Below are 21,504 nucleotides of genomic sequence, written 5' to 3' on the forward strand. Positions count from 1 at the left end.
GTCACAGGTAGTACAGTCTTCCCCCTCGTTCACTCAACAAATTTTTGTTCAGGATCTGCTATGTGACTGGCACTGGCCTTGGGGAAGGGATAGAGATCTATCAGTGAACAAAAACAGACCTGCCCTCCAATAACACACATTCCAGCAGACAGTCAATGACAATAAACACAATAAAAAGCTAGGACATGATGAGGGATATGAAGAATTCTGTAATGGATTCAGGTAAAAGAAGAATACTGGATTCAGGGAGGGGATATGGTTCAGTAGTGTGGTTGGAGGAGCTTCACAGAGAAAGTCGAATTTTCAGACCTTGAAATGGTGAGAATTGAGCTATGTGTCTAGCACATCTGTGAGATGAGTTTTTTGTGATAAGAAAATTAAGCAGAAGGGTACCTGGGTGGCTCAGTGGTGAGTGTTTGCTTTGGCTCAGGTTGTGATCCCAGGGTCCTGGGATCGAGTTCATCGGGCTCCCCATGGGGAGCTTGCTTCTCCCTCTGCCTGTGTCTCTGCTTCTCTCCCTGTGTCTTATGAATAAATAAATAAAATCTTCAAAAAAAGAAAAGAAAAGAAAAGAAAAGAAAGAAAAGAAAAGAAAAGAAAAGAAAAGAAAAGAAAACTAAGCAGGGAAAATGCCAAATTATAACCATTCAAAACAGACCATAATTTCCCAATCCCCGAGGGACTTTGAAGTTAAAAGAAAGAAGACAGTATTACTGAATGAGTCCTGTTATTTTTCCCATATCAATGTAGAAGTGTTCACATACAGCTTTGCTGATGAGAACTCCATGAAATGGTCTGCATGTTAAGCAGCCTATTTGTTTTCCATTTTAATTTACAAATTGGTCTAAAAAATAAGGACAGCAAGGAGAAGGCCCATCTAGAGACATCTTGCAAGGTTTTTTTTCCATTTATTTATTTAAAAAAATCAAAACTATCTTAGGTAGAAGGAACATCAAAATTAACATGATTTTGTCATTAATCAAATACCTGAGTTAAGCATAACATGCATTGGTCTTAGTGTTTTCACTAGCTCTTTTTGTGACTTCTTATCTTTTAGGGCTTCTTAGATGAAAATCCTAATTCTTCAGGCTTTTCATTCTGGTTTCTTTAAAACGTTGGGAGAATGTTCTGATTAAGCATAACTTTAATATTTTGTATATCAATCCGACAGCCCTTTAAGACAGTGGTTAAATTTAATAAGTCTCAAGAGCGAGAAACTTCTTTTGCTCCTCCATCTGCTTCATGCTGTGAGTATGTGCCATATTTTTAGAGAGAAATGTCCATGACATCCATTACGAAGTTAAAATCACCTTTCGAAAATCTATAACTTGAAAAGAGGTTATGTTTGGAATTTTATCAGTAGGATATTAAAGCAAGAAAAGGCAATAGAATCTAAGAACACCTGTTTGTTCTCTTTTTCCTTTGTGTGCTTTAATTCAGCTCAGTGAAATTAATTGTAGCAACTGCTTCATATGAAAAACCTGTTTGGTCTAAATAGTGAAAGCTTACTCTCTAAAGCAAAAGATGTTCCCTGTGCTCTTACAGATAAGGAGACAAGGAGGCATCCAGCTCCTGGTGGACCTGCTGGATCATCGGATGACAGAAGTCCACCGTAGTGCCTGTGGAGCCTTGAGAAACTTGGTGTATGGGAAGGCCAACGATGATAACAAAATTGCCCTGAAAAACTGCGGTGGCATCCCAGCGCTGGTGAGGTTACTCCGCAAGACCACCGACCTGGAGATCCGGGAGCTGGTCACAGGTTAGAATTCTTATTAACAGCACACTGCCTCTCAAGATAAAGTTTCCATTGTCCGGCACGGTAGCAAAAGTGCTAACCAAGGATGGTGGTGCAGGGCCTCTCAGAGGGCTAATACCCCAGGCAATCCCAATATACATGTGCTAAATGAGTGACTAAAAGGATATCTAATTAAAACATGTGGATTGACCAAATGAGATCATTACAATCCAGTAAACAGGGGCACCTAGGTGGTCACTTAGTGAAGCATCTGCCTTCAGCTCAGGTCATGATCTCAGGGTCTGAGATTGAGCCCCAAGTCGGGCTCTCTGCTTAGCAGGGAGCCTGGTTCTCCCTCTCCCTCTGCCTGCTGCTCCCCCCTGCTTGTACTCTCTCTCTCTCTGTCAAATAATCTTTTAAAAAAATAAAAAATAGAATCCAGTAAACATAACCCTTCTAAAATTCTATGACCATATTTCAGTTTTGTCACTTGATTTAGAAGTAGTTCAGCATCTTACAGTACCCACAGGTGATCATTAAAATGGCATTTAATAAGAATTGATAAAAGGACAAAGTATGTGAGTTGTTATTAATAAGGTGTATATTCTGATTTATCATGTGGTTAAGAGATCTTATTGCACTCAACAGTTAGCTTCTTGAAAAAAAATATTTGTGCCTGCTGAAAATCCCTAGGTTATAGGATTACATATCAGGAAATTTCTCTTACATATATTTATGTGTTTGTATATTGTATATTTACACATATTATACTGCATATTTACATACATCATATGTTTGTATTATATTTACCTATTTACATAAAGGGAATTTCCGAAACATGAGCATGAGAGCAAGCCTTTCTGTGAACACTGTACTTTTGGATTTTGTAAAGTGGAGATCACTAGAGAAGCACCTCATAGAGCCATGAGGATTTGATGAATGAGAACATTTAAGCATATAGCAGTACCTTTCTGGGAATATATATGATCATTGGAATAATATGTAAACATTAGCTTTCACTTTTGTCCCCAACCTTCTAACTGTGCAGTTTTACTTGTTGGAGTGCTAACAACATAAGTGACCTTGATATGGGCTTTCAGAGTACTCTTCTTGATTATACACATCGTTGTTCTAGATAATATTTGGTTTTAGTTCATCAAAGTTCCCCTCAAGTGTTTGGCAAATGGATTGCAAGGTTGACTCTCAAAAAAGAATCTCAATTCTCAATAATGCCACCAATCTTGTTTTAATTCCATAACTTGTATCTATGCTCATGAGATATATGTGAACTTGTTATTTTAAGAAAACACATGACTCAAGTTGAGAGTCATAAATATTTGTTTAGGCCGAGATCAAGACTCCCAGCTTCAGCACATTTTCTTAAATTTACACCCTTTAAGATTATTGTCACATCTCTTTCCCACTCTTAGCTAAATTAGAACCAGACCCCATTTACTTTCCCTTTGTTTTCTTTTCTTTGTGCTTCTCTAAGCAAAGAATTGTCTTTGTGGAAAAAAATAGTTAAGGTTTACAGTGTTATTAAGGTGATGTTTCACACCAAACTAATATGGATCGGTTAAGGCAAAACTATTATTATGCACATATTATGATGTGTAGGATAGTTTGGGGGATGAGTTAAATAATTGAAAATATACCCCATCCATTCTTTCAAATTAAGAGGAAGGGCTCAATATGTGTGATGGAAAATAAACATCATGGTGCTTCTGTGCATTAGGCCTTGCCAATGGATGCATGAGGCCAGCGGAACTAAAGGAACACCTACTGCTATGCACGTTATGCATCTATTTCATGATTTTAAAATAATTAGATTTTGCTAAAATTTGGATTTGCCCCAACACAAAACCCTCAGTGATGGTTTATCTTGTTGCCAAGAAAATCCAGCCACATGCAAAAGGCTGAGGTGATTGATGGCTTAAACCAGAAGGAAGTGGCAGCAGTACCTCTGTCCCCTGACGTCGTCCACTGCTGCATGCCTCTGCTTATTCTGATATTCAAAGCAACTATGCAACACTGCTTCTGACAGATGCTGCATGTTGCCCATTTAATGCACCTGGGCAATACCAAAAGTTTCTCTGCAAGCTTCATTTGGAAACAGATGAAAGTCGAATTTTCTCTTAAAAGATTACTCAGAGGCAAGTAACCTCTTCAGAATATAGAGAAGTTTCCGTAATTGGCAAATCTTTGGCTATGGGAAAGATGGCATACTTGATATAGAGAGTACACATGCCCCTTCTTCTGCTCCTTTGGAGAAGAACAAAGGTTTGTACCCATTGCGAGGTGATGACTTGGTGTTTCTTCATCAGTGTGTGCTGGTGGCCAAGACTCATTCCCTTGCCCCCTCTGGAAGAAATGCTGACTTGTCATGACTCCATCCAAGCAACTGGGGCCAAATGGCTCCAGGATGATAGTGGTTGCTAATTTAGTAGATGTTTTCTGCCCTTCCAGAATCATGGTCTTGTGTGTGGCTGCACTTCAGGCATGATGTTTACTTTTTACAAAGAAACACATGTTGTTAAAACATTTCGATAGGTTGAGGCTCATGGTTTCTGGAGTTGCCTTGGTAGGTACTACTGAGACACAGTAAGCACCTTAGCCAAGCTACTACTCTAGAAAGAGAAATCAGAAGCAACCATGTGCTAGAACATTCTGGCATGGAAGGAATTGCTGCTGCAGGCCACCCTATAATAATAAACTCCCATGCTGGCAGAAATCTGAGTGTGCCTGGAAACCGACAAGGTCCTGTTAACTTCTGTTTAGACATAGCATGGATGATGCAGATCGAGCCACTGCCTGAGCAAAAGTAAAATGAAAGCAAATGAATTCACCTCACAGAGCCTTAGAGGGTCATGTTCATCTTCAGCACCAGCCCAGCACTCATCTGCCAGAGTGAGCTATGAAAGTTTAGATTCTGTAGGCTCCTGGGGAGCTTTGGGAATCCAGTATTTTAGTGCACCTACCTGATTCAACCTCAAGGACATCAAATCCCCCATTTGTCTTCTCTGTCATTTTCTTCCCACTCCTTCTCTGAGACTCTTGTCTCCCCCCACGTCTGGTAAATGCTTTGCTACACTAAGCTCATGCTCTCCGTTCATCCTTCATCATTCATATTGTAAATGCTTTGGGATTTCTGCAGGTGTCAGGTGTGTGCTAAGCCTTGGACATCTTCACGCACAGAGTTGACGTTCAGTGGACCCACACCAGCACTGCCACGATGTTAACACCAGAGCCCACTGTGATGGTTGGGGGCTCTGTTTGGAATTGTCCCATCCATGCATTGCTGGCTGCTAAATATTAAAAGGGATGCTGTGGGACACCCCAGTGACTCAGCAGTTGAGCATCTGCCTTAGGCTCAGGGCCTGATCCTGGGGTCCTGGGATCGAGTCCCACATCGGGCTCCCCGCAGGGAGCCTGCTTCTCCCTCTGCCTGAGTCTCTGCCTCTCTCTCTGTGTCTCTCATAAATACATACATACATACATGCAAACATACATACATACATACATAAGATGTTGCTGACAAATTGGTCCACATTTTAGAAACTTAATTAGATGAGCACCAAGACTTATGATGGCTCTGAAGAATGGACCCGTAAGAGTAAAAAGCCTCTCTTTACCACTGTTGTCACATTGTCACAAGGACCCTCTTCAAAGGCTTTTGGAATTAGGTTAGGTATTTCTGCATAAATTAATAAAACAATGATTTAAGTGAAACAACTATTGTAATTCTGCAGCAGACCTAATACAGATTGCGAGTTATTACTTCAGCCAGGAGTAGTAGAGCCTTGCCAGCACAAAGGAGCTTTTACTCTTGCATTCTCCTTCCTAAATATTAGCAAATACATGAAAACCAATGTGGGTTAAAAATATATATATATAGGGGAAGGGAGGGTGAAGTTTTGTTAGCAGATGTTGAAAAGAACGTTAGTGATTTTTAAAAAATAATAAAGCATGTTTCTAAACGAGATTTTAGATTGGACCTGGGCTATATAACCAGAAGGATGTAAAACACGAGATTATAAACTATAAAAGACTAAAAGAAAGAAATGTTCTTACGCAGCTTTAAATTATTTACTGAGTATTCCTTGGCAAACTGTTTGAACAATAATAAAATGTTAAAATTGAGCTATTTACATGCATTTACATTCAACACATAAGCATGCATGCTTTAAAAAAAAACTGCCTGTTTGCACTGCAGTATCTGTTCACAGCAGAATATATTTTACTTCTGCCTGTTAGGCTTTGCAATAAATAATTTTCTTCCTATGCAATAATTACTATGAGATGATGATCAGAATTTTATTTAAATCCAGTTGAAGCTATTATATGCTCGCCATTACTTGAAATATCCTAAGCAAATAAACTTTGGTTACAAATGCTGCATGTCCTTTGGGCTTGACTAATATAATTTTTCTCTCTCTAAATATGGAAATAATCAACCTAAATTTTGAAATGCCCAACTAAAGATTTCAGAATGTTTTACAAATCATAATAAACCACTTTTTATTAAACCATAAAGCTTAATAAATTACTTTTATTTCTGTTGAAAGCAAGTGTCCTTAAGAGTTCTGGTTCTCTAAGAACAGAGTGTATTCTTGCATCTTATGCTTCTAATACTGAGTCTTTCCTTTCAATTAAAGAGATGGGCCTCAGTTTAACTATTTACTTGCTAGCATGAGGTCAGTCGATTTAATGCCTAGTCTCTTATAAACTGAGTTACATACCCCCCTAAATTTTTAGGATGAAGCCCTAACCCATAGCCCCTCAAAGTATGACTCAGATATAGTTAGTTATGTTAGAATACTAGAGTAGGGTGGGCCCTTAAGCTGATATAGCTGGTGTCCTTATGAAAAGAAGAAATTTAGGCAAAGACTCACACAGGGAAAAAGCCACATGAACACGAAGACAGAGATGTGGTCATGCTTCCTCGAGGCAAGGAGTGCCACAGATTGCCCCAAAAACACCAGAAGCCAGGAAAGAAGCTAGGAGCCAATTCTTCTCATAGCCTTGGATGGAACCAACCCAGATGACATCATGATCTTTGACTTCTAACATCCAGAACTGTGACAGTAAACTTCTGTGGTTTTGGCCATTCAATCTTGTTATGGCAATGCTAGGAAACTAATACAGACCCAGATCCAAGGAATCCTTCATCTTTTTCCAGATGTGAGCAAACATATTTGTTGGTCAAGGAAATAAAGCAATGCAAATAAATGTAGAACCATGAGGGCTTAATAGTGCTGTTTAATCAGTCATCCAGATTTCTTACTACATCTTTTTAAAGTATTTACTTGTGAAGAATTGGAAGTGGCAAAGATGATAATTAAATGCAGCTTAATATTTTCAAAGTAATGGCTCTATATGGTCAAAAGATGAAATTGTATAAAGATGCTTATAATGAAAACAACAGTCCCCTTCCTCATCTGTCCTCTTATATTAAACACTCCCAAGTCCCTCAGAGGCTTTCAGCCTCAGCTTTTGCTTTATTTAGTTTTCTCATGGCTATGCCATGTCTTTAAATGATATACTTATTTCACTCTATGTAAATCAATTATCATAGGCTTTAAATTGACTTTGTACTGTGATGGAGAAGGATTTTTCATTTTTCACCACTCATGCCTTCTCCTTTCCAAAATGGTGGGATCATTATCCTTGACTCTTCAGCAAATTTGATCAGTGACTTCAAGTTAAGCTTCTATCTTTTCCATCTAATAAAATCATTATCTCATCACCCATTTTATAAGATATTAGTGCTCTATGTCTTCAGCTTTCTTCTTAGCCTCTGTCATCATACTTGACTTTTACATTGTCAAGGTTGAATATATTTGCAGTCTATTCTATAACCATAGTCAGTCTTCCAAGGATTTCTATAGCTTGATTCAAAAGTTGAAAGCCAGAGGTTAGCCTTTGCATTATGAATGGGAAGAGCAGACCCATGTGGTACCTAGCCATCACATTTCTTTCCCAATGGGTCCAAAGTGATGATTCTTGTCAAAAGAGTACATTTCCTGCATCATATCTAATGGATTCCTCATCATCTACAATGCCCACCTGCTCAACTTTGTGATTTTAATCATCATTAATTCCCTGTTTTTCTGGAGATCTCATGAAAAGAATCCTCTATTTGGGGGGCAGAACCAGATGATTGCTCCCTAGAACAGCTGCATTGCTCTCCAGAGTTGGGATGTCTGTCTCCTAGATCCCAGGCCCTCCTCTTTGGTCTATTCTCTTGTAAGTTCTAAATATTAATTAATTAATTAATTAATTAATTAATTAATGTGCTTTGGACATGAAATTCCGAAAATGTCAGTATTGAATCCTAATACATTATTGATTCATTAGACATGGATAGATCAAAATTATTTTTCTCAGGAATATTTTCTATAATTTTATCCCTGATACATAAAAGTCTGATGATATATCTAGATTGCACTTTTCTTAAATTCATTGGTATTGGACATTTCCAGTTTAAAGAATCATGACCCTCAGTGCCAGAAAACTTTTTTTTTTAAAGTTCATTCATTTCCTCTATCCTTTTTTTTTTTTTTTTTTAGAATTGTTGGTAGTCAGATTTTGAATCTCTTGGACTTTTCATACATAATTTGAAGATTATCATGAGAGATTTCTCCACTATCCAACATTTCTCTCAACATATTGATAAGGTTTTTTTTTTTTGCAGGGATTTAAGGAGATTAACTATTAATATTAATAGCATCATTATTTTAATTCTACGAACTCTTTTGTGCTGTTTTTATAACCTCTATTCTTATTTCATGAATGTAAGGTATTCTTGAATTTCTCTAAGGATATTTAGAACAAAGGTTCGTTTTCTGTTTATCATGAATCATTTCACCTTTCTCTGGTGTCATATTTTTCTATTTTTATGACAGTTTTTCATATTGATTTTGCATGCTTACTTTAAATGTGGAGAGACCTTCAGTTCTCTGCTCATTTTTTGTGTGTGTTACTTTAATGAAGGTTTAAAGGTTTATACACAGTGTAGTTTCAAGCAATTGAGCACATGGCTATTTCCATATGCTTCTACACATCAGTTTATGAAACCATATATTTTAAGGAAAGATATTACTTGAATGATGGTTTATACACAGTGAATTTTCAAATTATGGAAACAGCCCAAGTGCCTATCAACTAATGATAAATGGATAAAGAAGAAGTGGGGGAGATATAGATATGTACATCCATGTAAAATTAGCCATAAAAAAGGATGAAATCTCTGCTCATTAAGACAGAAAGAGTAGAGAATTTGAGCTCTGTGCACATCGGTGAAGCTTCCTAACTGTGAATTTGGCTTCAGGTGAGCAGGTAGGCATAAGGTGTTGTGATAGGGAACCCTTTAAGTATTTTGATGAGGAAGGCTTTTCTCTAAGGCTCAGATATCCACATTAGCTTTTCCATTCTCCCCCAGTGCAGTCAGTCTCTTTAGAGAATATTCTCCTGAGTTGTTTATGTGTCTGGTCTATAAATTTTCTGTCTGTTGAGTGTTCTTTCCATCTGGGTAGGAGTGAGCAGTGAGAGGGCAGGGTGTTCTCTCCATGCAGGCAAGAGTGGAGAATGAAAGGGCGGGCAACTGCTTCTCTTCAATCACCCTTGGTAGCCTCCCTTCTCATTTCTACATCTCCTTTGCCTGCCTGCTCTGAGCATGAATCTTCCCTAGGTTCCACTAGGATGGTCAGCCACCTCATTGGATCATTGGGATGGAGTCCCCTCAATGTTTATTGTGGGCTATCCTGGCTTCCACTACAACTTCGCCAGGCAACTCACCTCCATCTGTTTTGCATATTATAGAAATAGGATAAAATGTCTCATCTGCTGGATTACTCCTTCCATTCTCTTCTTTATTCCATTATGTTCCCACTAATAATATCTTGCCTGCATGAGTTCTGAACAGTTCCATAGATAACACAAAGTGTAAATAGTATTAGGTATTGTCTCTATAGCTGATAGAACCAAGTTGGAGACATTTCCTTTAGGTCTGTTACCAAGTGAGTTTATTATTTCCAAAGAAGTCTAGGGTGTAACATTAACTAAACACCCTTCATGGGAAGACACTGAAACCAAGGGGAAGATGTCATACCCTACTGACATCTTCCAGTCTGTTTTCTCTTATCCCATTTGCTCTAATCACCTACAGGCATGGCTCATCTCTTCAAAGCAGGAACTAAGCATTTTGTCAAGGTAGCCTTCCCTCTGTCTTCCTGAGCTTTTTGATGGTCACCTGGGTCTCTTGGTAGGCACTTTATATGTTATAGTAAGAGGTGCTGAGATGAGTCAGGATAGCACATCATTTAAATCAAATTCAGGGTCACTGTGTTCCCAAAATGTAAAATTATATCCCAGATTTATTTTGTATCCCAAATAATGTCCAGCCATGTTGTCCAACATAGCATATCAGAGCTTCTGCCATAAGATTAGAGTGCATCACAAAGATAAAAATGAATAGAGATATTCCAATAATGAAACGTCAGCAATGTAGAGATGCCTCAAATTTTAATATAAACCCCACCAAATATCAAATTCCCAAGGAGAAATTAAAAATCAAAGTTTCAATCCACTTTTCTGTTGAAGTCCAAAGACATTAAAGTTCAAAGGAACTAAAGCCTAAAAATCAATATATCTTGCCATTGTGTATTAAAGTTCAAAGTCCATATGTACAAAACTCATCCTCCCCAATGTCTCTCTTCTGCACAGCCTCTACCAGAAGGATTCTCTGGCCCTCTTTAGATTGCCTAGGGCCACTTCATGCTAGAATTGTTGACATATACTCAGGGCCTCAAAGATATGTTGTTCCAATGTCAATCCTTACTCATCTCACTGTCCAAGGGTGTGAACCCTGGCCCATGCCCATCACCTGTAGACAAGAACCCATCCTAAACCCTAAGAGCAGATATCCCAGGCACTGGTGTGTACCCCTAGACCAGCCCCAACCAAGGCCGTGGCAGCCAGTCAGTGAAGCTATATTGGTTGCATATTTCTGCTACAACATATTTCCAAATATCTAGCGACTTAAAACAGTGCAAGTTTATTACCTTCCAATTCCAGAGGTTAGAAGTCCAACATAAGTGTCAGTGGGCTAAAATCTGGATGCCAACAGGACTGCGATCCTTTCTGGAGATTCTAAAGTGTGGTCCTTGCCTTTTCCAGCTACTAGAGCTGAAGACCCACATCCACCGTCTGCAAAGGCAGCAGCATGGCATCTCTGATAAATCTTCCAGAGGCACATTTCCCTCTGCTTGCCACCAGGAGTGGTTCTCCGCTTTTAAGGACCTAAGCGATTAGTTGGGCCCACCTGGCTAATCCAAGACACTCTTTAGGATAATTTGTACATCTTAAATTAATCATATCTTCAACAAAAGGTCACACATTCACAGGTTCTGGAGATTAGGACATGGATATTTTTAGAGGACCGTTATTCTGCCAACCGCTATAGTTGAGGGAAGATGAGTAATAGGAGGTGTTTGGGGATGAGATCCGTCAGGAGAGGCCAGTCTGGTGATGCCGGGGTTCCAGAGTCCGCCGTCAGTGAACTTAAAATGAGTCCGGAGACAAAGACCCAGCGAAAGGTGAAGTCCGCTATCAAGCGTTTAGCAGCGGAGGCGAAGATGCGTCCATGCAGGGAATCGGAAGGCTCGCTGGCGTCTTGCAACATTTCCGTGCCGCGAGGGGCAGCAACGGCCTCGGGCCTGGGTCCCCGCCGGGGAGCGGGGAGCGGGGAGCGGGGAGCGGGCACCGCGGGGGCGACGGGGACGGGGCTTCGCGCAAGCCGAGCCGAGCCGGGTGGGGCGCGGGGCGAGAGGCTGACGCAGGTCAGGGGGCGGCCGATGGGCGCGTCTGGGCCGCTGCTCGGGAGAGTGACCGGGGCGGGCAGCCGTCGCCCCCCCCCCGCCGCGCCCGGCCCAGGCCTGCGCCCCGCGGGCCTCCTTGCCCGGGACCCTCGGAGGACCTGGCCTCCCCGGAGGCGCAGTTGCAGCCCCGCCAGGGCGACTCGCCGCGAACCCCGCGCCGGGGCCACCGAGGGGCCTTGCCTCCCTTGCTGCACATCCGACCCCGCCGTTGCCCATGACCCCTCGCCCCGGGGTCTGGGCCGTGCGGGTGCGGAGCCACGGGGGTGCTCGCCGTCCCAGGCCGGCCGCGCACCACCGGTCAGCGGACACCCCGCGGTCCCGTGGCCGGGGGCTCCTTGCTCTTCCTGCGGAACCCTGAGGTCACCTGCCCCTGCAGCAGCCTGCAGGGCCCCCTCAGCAGGAATCGGGCCCCCGGAGCGCCTCGGCTCCGTGCCACTCGGCTCCCCTTGAGTGTCCATTTTCCAGGCCCCGGATCCCCATCTTCGTCACCTCCTGCCGCTGCTCTGACGCGATGGGCCTCTGTGATCCGGCTCCCTGGCTCCTCTGCTGCGACTTGCAGGAAGGCTGGTTGAGCTTCCGCCGGTTGAACCTGCTTCTGCATTTGGACTCTGCCTTGTACTGTGTCCGGGGGAGCAGTTTGCAGGGCTTGAGTCCTGCCCTCCTTTCCTTTTCCTCTTCTTTCAAAACTGAGAGCATTGCTCTGGCAGCAATCTGCCTTTCTAACAGTCCTCCGGATTCCAAAACAGGAGTTGGCAAACTTTTCCCTTCAAAGACCAGAGGATAACTATTTTAGCTTGCAGGCTACGGGGTCTCTGTTACACCTGCTTCATCCTACCTGTATTGGACGAAAACAGCTATTGTAGTACCTAAAAATGGGATGTGGCTAGGTTTCAATAAAACTTTATATATAAAAACAAATGGCTAGCCCTCAGGCCTTGGTTTATAGAACCCTCTATTCCACCCTCTTCCACACCACATTCTGAACAAAAATGGAGAGGGAAGCCATATTATCATCTCATTACCCTTAGAGGTCACTTTGGAGGCCAGCCCTAGGGCTGTTTGCCAAGCAGGTTTGCTGATAGTGAAGCCCAGGGCTAGGCAGACGTATCCACCATCCACAGGTAGCAGTTGGGTCGGGGAAGGCTTCCTCTTCCTTTATCAGCCCCACAGGACTCTTTCCTACAGAGACCAGAGCAACCAGAATTTCCTGTGGCCACTCATTCCCAAGGAGGGTGGGGGCTGGCGGGGTGGGGGTGGGGGGGAACAGGCAAAAGCTATGCATGCCTGCAGACTATTTGGAGAAGTCCCTCCTCCTCACAGGGGAAGGACAAGTGAGGGTCCAGGCTCCATGAATCATGCTCCTTCCACAGGAAGGGAACAGCAGGCCTGAAGAAGAATCATTCAGCAGCGTCCCAGTGAAGGGGAGAGGAGATGGGTGTTAGGGCTGGTCTACGACTTGACCCCAGCTCATTTCCTACCCAGCTACATATGGAACATTCTTTACAGAGATATCTTCTCTTATCTCCTCTAAATGGTCATTTTAACAATTTTAGGATTATCTCTCTATAGCAGATAGCCCAGTTGTATCCAAAAGCAGACAGCAAAACTTACAACCTTCCACACAGCACCAGTTCTGATTCCCAGTTTCCTCCCCAGCGAGGCCAGTTCTAACCTAATTTAGAAAATTCACACCATTAACTTCCTGCTCACCCCTTTCATAATTCAATACAGAGATTGAAGCCACTCTGTAGGCTGTAAGTCTAATTCACTTATTTATTAAACACATGTTTGTTGAGCATCTACTGTGTAACAGTGAGGTGTCAGTGTTTGGGATACAGGTGCTTGGTGAATACCCACGTACCTTCTAGCCATAAGCCATCCCTGGGGTATGGCACTCTTCCTGATGGCCAGGAGGCTGTTGCCTGTATTCCAGGGAGCCAGGTGGAGGAAGGGAGAAAGAAAGGACATGGTTGGGAGAGGTCCTGGATTTCCACTCATTTACATGGAAAAAAGTGGACCATATCAAAACTTTGATTGTGATTTTAATATCCATTAACACAACCATTGTGGAACATTTCGAGCTTAAAACTCAGAGCCCTGCCCTCGTAGGGCTTATGTTGTGGTGGGCAACACCGACACCCTATAAGTTCAGGGAGTGGCAAGTACTATGATGAAAAATGGAGTAGGCTAAGGTGATGAGAAAGGGATGGGAATTTATTACTTAGCATGAAGCTCAGCTTAAAGAGGTGAAAAGCCCCAGTTGATGGGTTGTGTTAGTTTAGATGGAAGTTTCTTTCTCTCCCATTAAGGAAATCTCAAGATTAAGTGTTCCAGGGTGAAAGCCCAGCTGTTATCCAGTCTTCAGAAACCCATCCTCCATCCAATCATAGGTTGTCCTCTACGTTGTTGATCTTTCATTAATGGCCAAGATGGTGGCACCTGCGTTCCAATGAGCAAGCCATTTTGATATAAAGTGTTTTGAAAGGGGTTCTAGTTTATGTTATAGGAATATATAGACTTGTTAGCTGTATAAATCAGGGTCATAACCCTTCTTTATTTAACATGCCACAGAGTAGGATACCAGTGGAAGTTTGCGGAGCTGATAATATTATGTTATTTCTTCTGTTTTACATTCTCGTTGCTCTGCAATGTGCCTAACCTGAAAATCAAAGTATTCCCTGCATTCCTCTATTTCAGGTAGGGATAAACAAACATCCCTGAACACCCACCACTTCCCAGGAATCGTGCTAGGCGCCCTGGATCCGCCCAGAGGAGCCCTGAGGCCGGAGCTAGCTTGCTCAGTGTCACAGCTGGCACGCGGTATCTTCCCTAGTCCTCTGTTCCCAAAACCTATTCTCTTTATACAAATGATCTCCCAATACCTCCAATCAAACAAAGATTTCCGAGCTCCAAATCACTATGCTAATGGCCTGAGAATCCATATTTTAGCAAGCCCCTCTGGCAGTGGTCATGATCATGCATGTTTGAGGAACATCACTCACTACTCTCTCCAGGCCAACGATTACCACAGTGAGCAGCAGAGTGGGGGGTGGGGGGGAGGTTTACAAAGAACAGGTATATTTGCTTTGAGAGATGCCAAAATAATTTGTTGCTAAGAGTAGCTAAATTATCCAAAGAAAATGGCTGGCTCATTTGTCATTTTTGCAAATTAGAATGAATCCGAGGTTACCTGTTATTTCAGCATGCGTGCTCCCGTGGGAGGGAAGAAGGGAAGTGACAGTCCCCGGCCTCACAGCCAGCAGTGAGCAGCTGTTCCTGAGGGTGCTGTGGCCTGGGGCGGGGCTTGCAACTCTGCGAGTCTCTCCTTCCCTGCAAACCCCGCGGGGGTGTCGCTAGAACCTCTGCACACCCAGCCCTGCAGGCTGTTTGTCCCTGGACTGCCTTCATGGCTCACCTCTGATCACTTGGGCCGCCGATGAGAAATGTACCTGCGCGTCCCTCCAGTTGGGTCTCAGCGCAGGCCAAACCTGTGAAGGTTCAAAGGCAAGTATTGCCAGGGGCGTTTTTGTTTTGTTTAGTTTATTTGCCCAGACGGAAATGTACAGCGCGTTTTACTTGTTAGGTCTGACAATGCATAACTGATTTGTGGCTCTACTTTGCAACTCACGAGTTACAAGTTAATTAGAAACACTTTTCCCTAATTATATTTGAGAGTTTGCTCTATTTGCTCTACAATTATCACAAAAATTACATTAACCGGTGTTAATGAACGCAACACAGAAATCCCCACTGGAACCTGGAGGTAAGGGGAGAATTAAAGAATGTGCACATCCCCTGCCCACCACCTGGCTTCTTTTCCAACAGATGTTTTTGTTATTCCCGACGAAATGTTCAAGAACTTCCTTCCCGGTTGTCCCTTGGAGGATGCGACCAGCCCGGCAGGGGAGAAGCTGCAGTTCTGTTCCGCGTGTGCTGACCTACTTGCCCGCAGTGGCCTGCTCCTCGGCCGGGCCGCCCGCCGTCACCGGGGGCACACTGGCCTTCCCGGGAGCCACGTGCCATCCTGGCGGTGCCCTCCCGGAGGAGAGCCCAGAGGAAGCACCCGCATGCAAGGACTTCCTCGCTCAGGGACCGGTACCATAGAGACCAATGCCAGAGCAATAAGGAAGTTGACCTTAGCAGCCGGCCTTCCTGTCCATCTGCTCTCTTTCCTATGTTCGCCACTATATATCTGAGCGACACTATGTGCAGGGTGGAGTGGATGTTAGAAAACGGTGTCGGCGTGAGCTCTGTCCCCAAGGAGCTGTCAATCAAGTATGAGAGAGGGTACTCGGGGATAACTGTGCTACCAAGGCCCAGAAAAGCTTAAAAGAGGAAAGAGAATTCTGAATCAAGGAGATCAAGAAAGGCTTAATGAAGAAATTAATGTTTGTAGTGGGTTTTAAAGACGGACATGAGTTTGCCTTTCTGATAATGATAGCAAGAGAATAAAAGATACCCCGTACTTCCAGACTCGCTCCCCATTTCATAAGAATGAATTCATTGTGATTGTGTCAGTCCTGTGCGTGGGGGGTGGGGGTGGTCAGCATGTGCAGGCTTGCACACACACTCCTGCACAAAGTGGGTGCCTTCTGCATATCTGCTGTTGCTAACCTTCCTTGAATGCTGCCTGCTTTAGACAGTTCTGGGCTTCTCTCTCCATCCATACTTACCTTTTAATCTGATACCTTTGCGAAGCCAGGCACTGTTGTGGAGGAGGCAATCACGGGGATGGTGCTTTATAATTCTCTACATAACTTGCTTTGCTTCACACAAATATTACTGGATGTACTCCCAGGGTCACATGCTATTAATTCACCATAGAGAGCAAGAATTAACTTACTGTACCAATCACAGTTGTCCGACTGAAAAGTTGGGAGGTTTTCTCAACTGATTTTAAAAACATAGAAACTCAAGCAGGAAAGTATTCAGCACTTCCATAACAAATATACTTAGTACTTAAAATAATGATGCACGTTAGCTAAGAGAGCCACTTGCCAGACACTCCATTTGGCTTTGAGTCATGTTAGAGCTTTTTTTTTTTTTTTTTTTTGAGAGAGAGAGAATGGATTTCAGTTCATAAACTCAATTCCATTTTCAAGTGGTACACCTGCTCTGTTCACAGTATATACTTTCTGGAGCCTATCTTTGCACTTTTTTAATTAAAAAATGAACATGTACTGTAATCTGGTTTCCAGATACATTCAATAGTTAACCACATTTGACATTCATTAAGTATCAGCAATAAGAAGACTATTTCCATTCTTCAGATTTTATGTTGTTTTATTTTCTAGGTAAAAAGACATTGTCCTCCATATTTATTCTTCACTTGAAATTTTTCCCTCAAAAGTTAGTGAGAGGCAGTTATATGCTCAGAAATCTAAGGCAGGGAAATATTGATTGTAAAGCAGTCAGAAAATACTTTTATCAATAAAAAGAAGTCTTCGATATTAACTGGAGTGGCTTTTGTTTTATTTCAGTTTTATTTGCTTTTTAAGTGATTTTATAGGCTGGATAGAGCAGAAGTTTAATTTTTTCAATTTTGTTATGTTTTATTGAAGTATAAAATAACATAGTGTTATTTTAGTATCAGGTGTCTAAATATGATTCAACATTTCTATGCTTTACTCAGTGCTCATCAGAATACATGTACTTTTGATCCCCATCACCTGTTTGACCCATCCTCACCCACCTCCCCTCTGGCAACCACCAGTTTGTTCTCTGTATTTAAGAGTCTGAGTTTTGTCTCTTTTTTCTTTTATTTCATTTCTTAAATTCCACATATGAGTGAAATCATATTTTATTTGACTTTGTCTGACCTGTTTCACTTAGTGTTATAACCTCTAGATCCATCCATGATATTGCACATGGCAAGATTTCATTCTTTTGTGTGGTTGAGTAATAATAACTCCAGTGTGTACGTGTATGCATTGCATTTTCTTTATTCACCCATCCATGGATGGACACTTGCGTTCCTTCCCTATCTTGGCTATTATAAATAATGAGGGGTGAATATATCCTTTTGAATTGGGGTTTTTGTATTCTTTGGGTAAATAGCCAGTAGTGGAATTACTGGATTTTATGGTAATCCTATTTTTATTTTTTTTTTAATTTTTAAGGAACCTCTATACTGTTTTTGACATTCGCTGCACCAATTCGCATTCCCACCAACAGTACATAAGGGTTCCCCTTTCTCTGCACCCTTGACATCACTTGTTATTTCTTCTCTTTTGGTTCTAGCCATTCTGACATGTTGAGGTAATCTCATGCCCAATCATTAGCATTTCCCTAATGATTAATGATGTTGAGCATATTTTTATTTTTATTTTGACCATTTGTATATCTTTTTTGGAAAAATATCCATTCAGGTCTTTGGTCCATTTTTCAATCAGATTATTTGTGTTTTAGGTGTTGAGCTGTATAAGCTCTTTATATATTTTGGCTATTAACCCCCTCATCAGATATATCATTTGCAAATATCTTCTCCCATTCAGTAGGTTGCTGGTTGTTTTGTTGATGGTTTCCTCTGCTGTGCAAAAGCTTTTTATTTGATATATCCCAATAGTTTACATTTGCTTTTGTTTCCCTTACCTAAGGAAACATATCTAGAAAAATGTTTATATGGCTAATATTAGAGAAACTACTGCCTATGTTTTCTTTGGGGAGTTTTCTGGTTTTAGATCTCCATTTAGGCCTCTAATCCATTTTGATTTTATTTTTGTGTATGGTTTAAGAAAGTGGCCCAATTTCATTCTTTTGCATGTAGCTGTCCAGTTATCCCTACACCATTTGTTGAAGAGACCGTCTTTACTGCCCTATATATTTTTGCCTCTTTTGTCATACATTAGTTCACCGTATAACCATGGATTCAATTCTGGGCTCTTGATTTTGTTCCAGTATCATACTGTTTAGATTACTACAGCTTTGTAGTCTACCTTGAATCTAGTAGTGGGATACCTTCAGCTTTGTTCTTCTTTCTCAAGATTGCCTTGTTTTTTTTTTTCAGATCTTTTATGGTTTCATACAAATTTTAGGACTATTTGTTCTAGTTCTCTGAAAAATGCTGTTGGTCCTTTGACAGAGATTGCATTAAACCTGTCAACTGCTTGGGGTGGCATAGACATTTTAACAATATTGGTTCTTCCAACCCATGAGCATGGAATATCTTTACACTTGTTTGTGTCATCTTCAGTTGCTGTCATCAGTCATCAGTGTTTCATAGTTACTGGAGTACAGGTCTTTTACCTCTTTGGTTAAGTTTATTCCTAGGTATTTTATTCTTTTGGGCACAATTGTACATTGGAGTGTTTTCTTAATTTCTCTTCTGTTACATCATTATTAGCGTATAGAAATGCAACAGATTTCTATATTTTAATTTTGTAACCTGAGACTTCACTGAATTCATTTCTCAATTCTTGTAGTTTTTTGATGGAGTCTTTAGGGTTTTCTTTTTGCGGGTGGGTTCTATATATGGTATCATATCACCTAGAAATGGTGAAAATTTTACTTCTTCTTTACCAATCCAGATGTCTTTTTTCTCTTTTTCTTATTTGATTGCTGTAGCTAGGACTTCCAGTACTGTGTTGAATAAAAGTGGTGAGAGTGGACTTCCTTGTCTTGTTCCTAATCTTAGAGGAAAGCTCTCAGTTTTTCACCACTGAGTATGATGTTAGCTACAGGTTTTTCATACGTGATTTTTACTATATTGAGGTAAGTCCTTTGTAAACCTCCTTTGTTGAGAGTTTTTATTACGAATGGATGTTGTACTTTGTCAGATGCTTTTTCTGCATCTATTGAGATGATGCATGATTTTTATCCTTTTTCTTGTTGATATGATGTATCACTTTGATTGAATTGTGATTATTGAACCACCCTTGCATCCCTGGAATAAATACCACTTGATTAAAGATTTTTTAACATATTGTTAGATTCAGTTTACTAATATTTTGTTGAGGATTTTTGCATCTGTCTTTTTAAGTGATTTCATAGTCTGGATGAAGCAGATGTTTAATTTTATATGAGTTCCAAGCTTGCTCACAGCAATGAAAGAAAAGAGACTTAAAAGAGAGAGAGAGAAAAAAAAACTAAATGCATTTGCTTTTCTTTGGCACTGGAGCCTCAACATTGGGGTATCTTTCTCAGACAGGGTGTGTGTAGAAGCTTTCCTTTTTGCTGCTGACCTTGGAGGTGTTTTACGATACATGTAATCGCACTCAACAGCCTCTCACATGTACCTTCCATTAAGAACATTTATAGGCAGGACAGAGTCAATTTGCTTTACCTTCTATGCTACTTTCAGTAGATTTCCTAATGTTTTGTTAAATTAACAGGAAGTAGAAATTTGTATTTAACACATAGCTGTTGTTATAAGATGAACATGGATCATTTAGGATTTTCAAGCAGTTTATCAATTTAATAATTTTCTGCAAAACTGCCCTTGCTATTAACTTAGTTATTGAAGTGTGCAAACACAGATGTGAAATTTTATTGTCATGTATAATCTTCACATTGAGCACAACTAAGTATTTATAACTTGGACCTAATGAAAATGGGATTCCAAAGAAAGAAATGATCATGTGATCTCAGGATGGGAAACTCTCCCACAAGCAAACAAGTCTGATTAAGTAAGCCATGCAGTCAGTGAAAGGAAAGGGATTGCTCTCTACAGTTTGCTGATGAACCTCCAAACACCAGGGTCTTATTAAAAGTCTTTTTACCTCCAGGGAGTCCTCTCACCATCCCTAGGTAGCTTTGCTAAATGTAACACTATCTGAGTTGCTATGGAAACAGCTATATCTATGCAAATTGCTTTTTAAAAAATCATTAGGCCACAGAAAGTCTGCCTGACATATGAAATTTGCAAGGACTCCTGCCCACAGCTACTCTTGGCATTGTAGCTCCTCTCTAACTATCCCCAATTTCTTTTGCTGTGCTTGTTTGATGCAAATACTACTGAATCCTTGAGAGAGATCACCATCAGTAAGAGTTGAAGGTGGTGAGTTGAGGGCTATCCCTTGCAGTCAAGAGTTTTGAGGGTTGTGGGTTGTGGAAGAATAAAGATACGTAGACATGGATGGGGGAAGAGAGGGGCTGAAGATGAATCTATTTAAATGCCAGCTATCTCCCATTCATCTTTCTCCTCCAGTAAATAAAAGGCACTGGCACGCATGTGCATGCAGGCATTCCTGTGGAATGCAGGTGTGTCCACACATTCACACATTCACACACATGCTGGTATGCTTACACACAAACATCATGCAGGTAACCTCTGGCTTTGTATATAGGATACGCTTACACCCCTCACACAGCCTTGTCCGCTGCTCTGCCAGGCACAGTTCTGCATTAGAGGGACTGCTGTCCCCAGCTTCCTTTGTGTATCTGTTTTATACACAGGCCTTGGCAGGAACCTCCGTAGCTCAGACATGGCTCTGCAGTTTTCCTCTCTCTGGTCACCACTGCTTCCCTGAGCGTAGCATGTCCTGCTCTATTAGTTGTCACAGGGTCACCTGCTGCTCCCTGGGCAAAGCGCCTCCACAGGTATCTGCCTTGAGCCTCCAGGAGGCTACAACTAGGAGGTAGTATGTGACCCAGACAAGAAGCATGGCCTGTTGCCCCTTGCATTATGGTTTGTTCTGGAATCCCTCAACAGCACTTCTTATGCCCAAGCATCGCAGAAATAGCCTTTTCATCTTTACCTCTGTTCCTTTCTGGCTGCTGGGCTGGGGACAGGTTAAAGTAATGGCTCCCCTTCTGGTCCTGAGTCCACACTCCCCATCACTACACTCTGTTCATGGTACCTGGTTTTCACTCAAACCAATTCTCTCCTAGAGGGCTTCTTTACCCTGCCTGCCAGTCACTGCCTAGCCCTCCTGACCTGCCCAGATACACCCT

At 41.6% G+C, this 21,504-nt stretch overlaps 1 protein-coding gene across 5 annotated transcripts in view; it reads left to right on the forward strand.

Moving 5' to 3' along the window:
* The window catches only part of CTNND2 (catenin delta 2), a 913,492-nt gene that overhangs the window by 699,569 nt on the left and 192,419 nt on the right, over positions 1–21,504 (forward strand). For all 5 annotated transcript variants that reach the window (XM_077879565.1, XM_077879568.1, XM_077879566.1 and 2 more), the window contains one exon: positions 1,546–1,759. In XM_077879565.1, coding sequence (XP_077735691.1) covers positions 1,546–1,759 — 214 coding nt within the window. The remainder of the gene's footprint in view (positions 1–1,545; positions 1,760–21,504) is intronic.

Source organism: Canis aureus, chromosome 31 (assembly GCF_053574225.1).
Source record: "Canis aureus isolate CA01 chromosome 31, VMU_Caureus_v.1.0, whole genome shotgun sequence".
In the NCBI taxonomy this organism is placed as follows: Eukaryota; Metazoa; Chordata; class Mammalia; order Carnivora; family Canidae; genus Canis; species Canis aureus.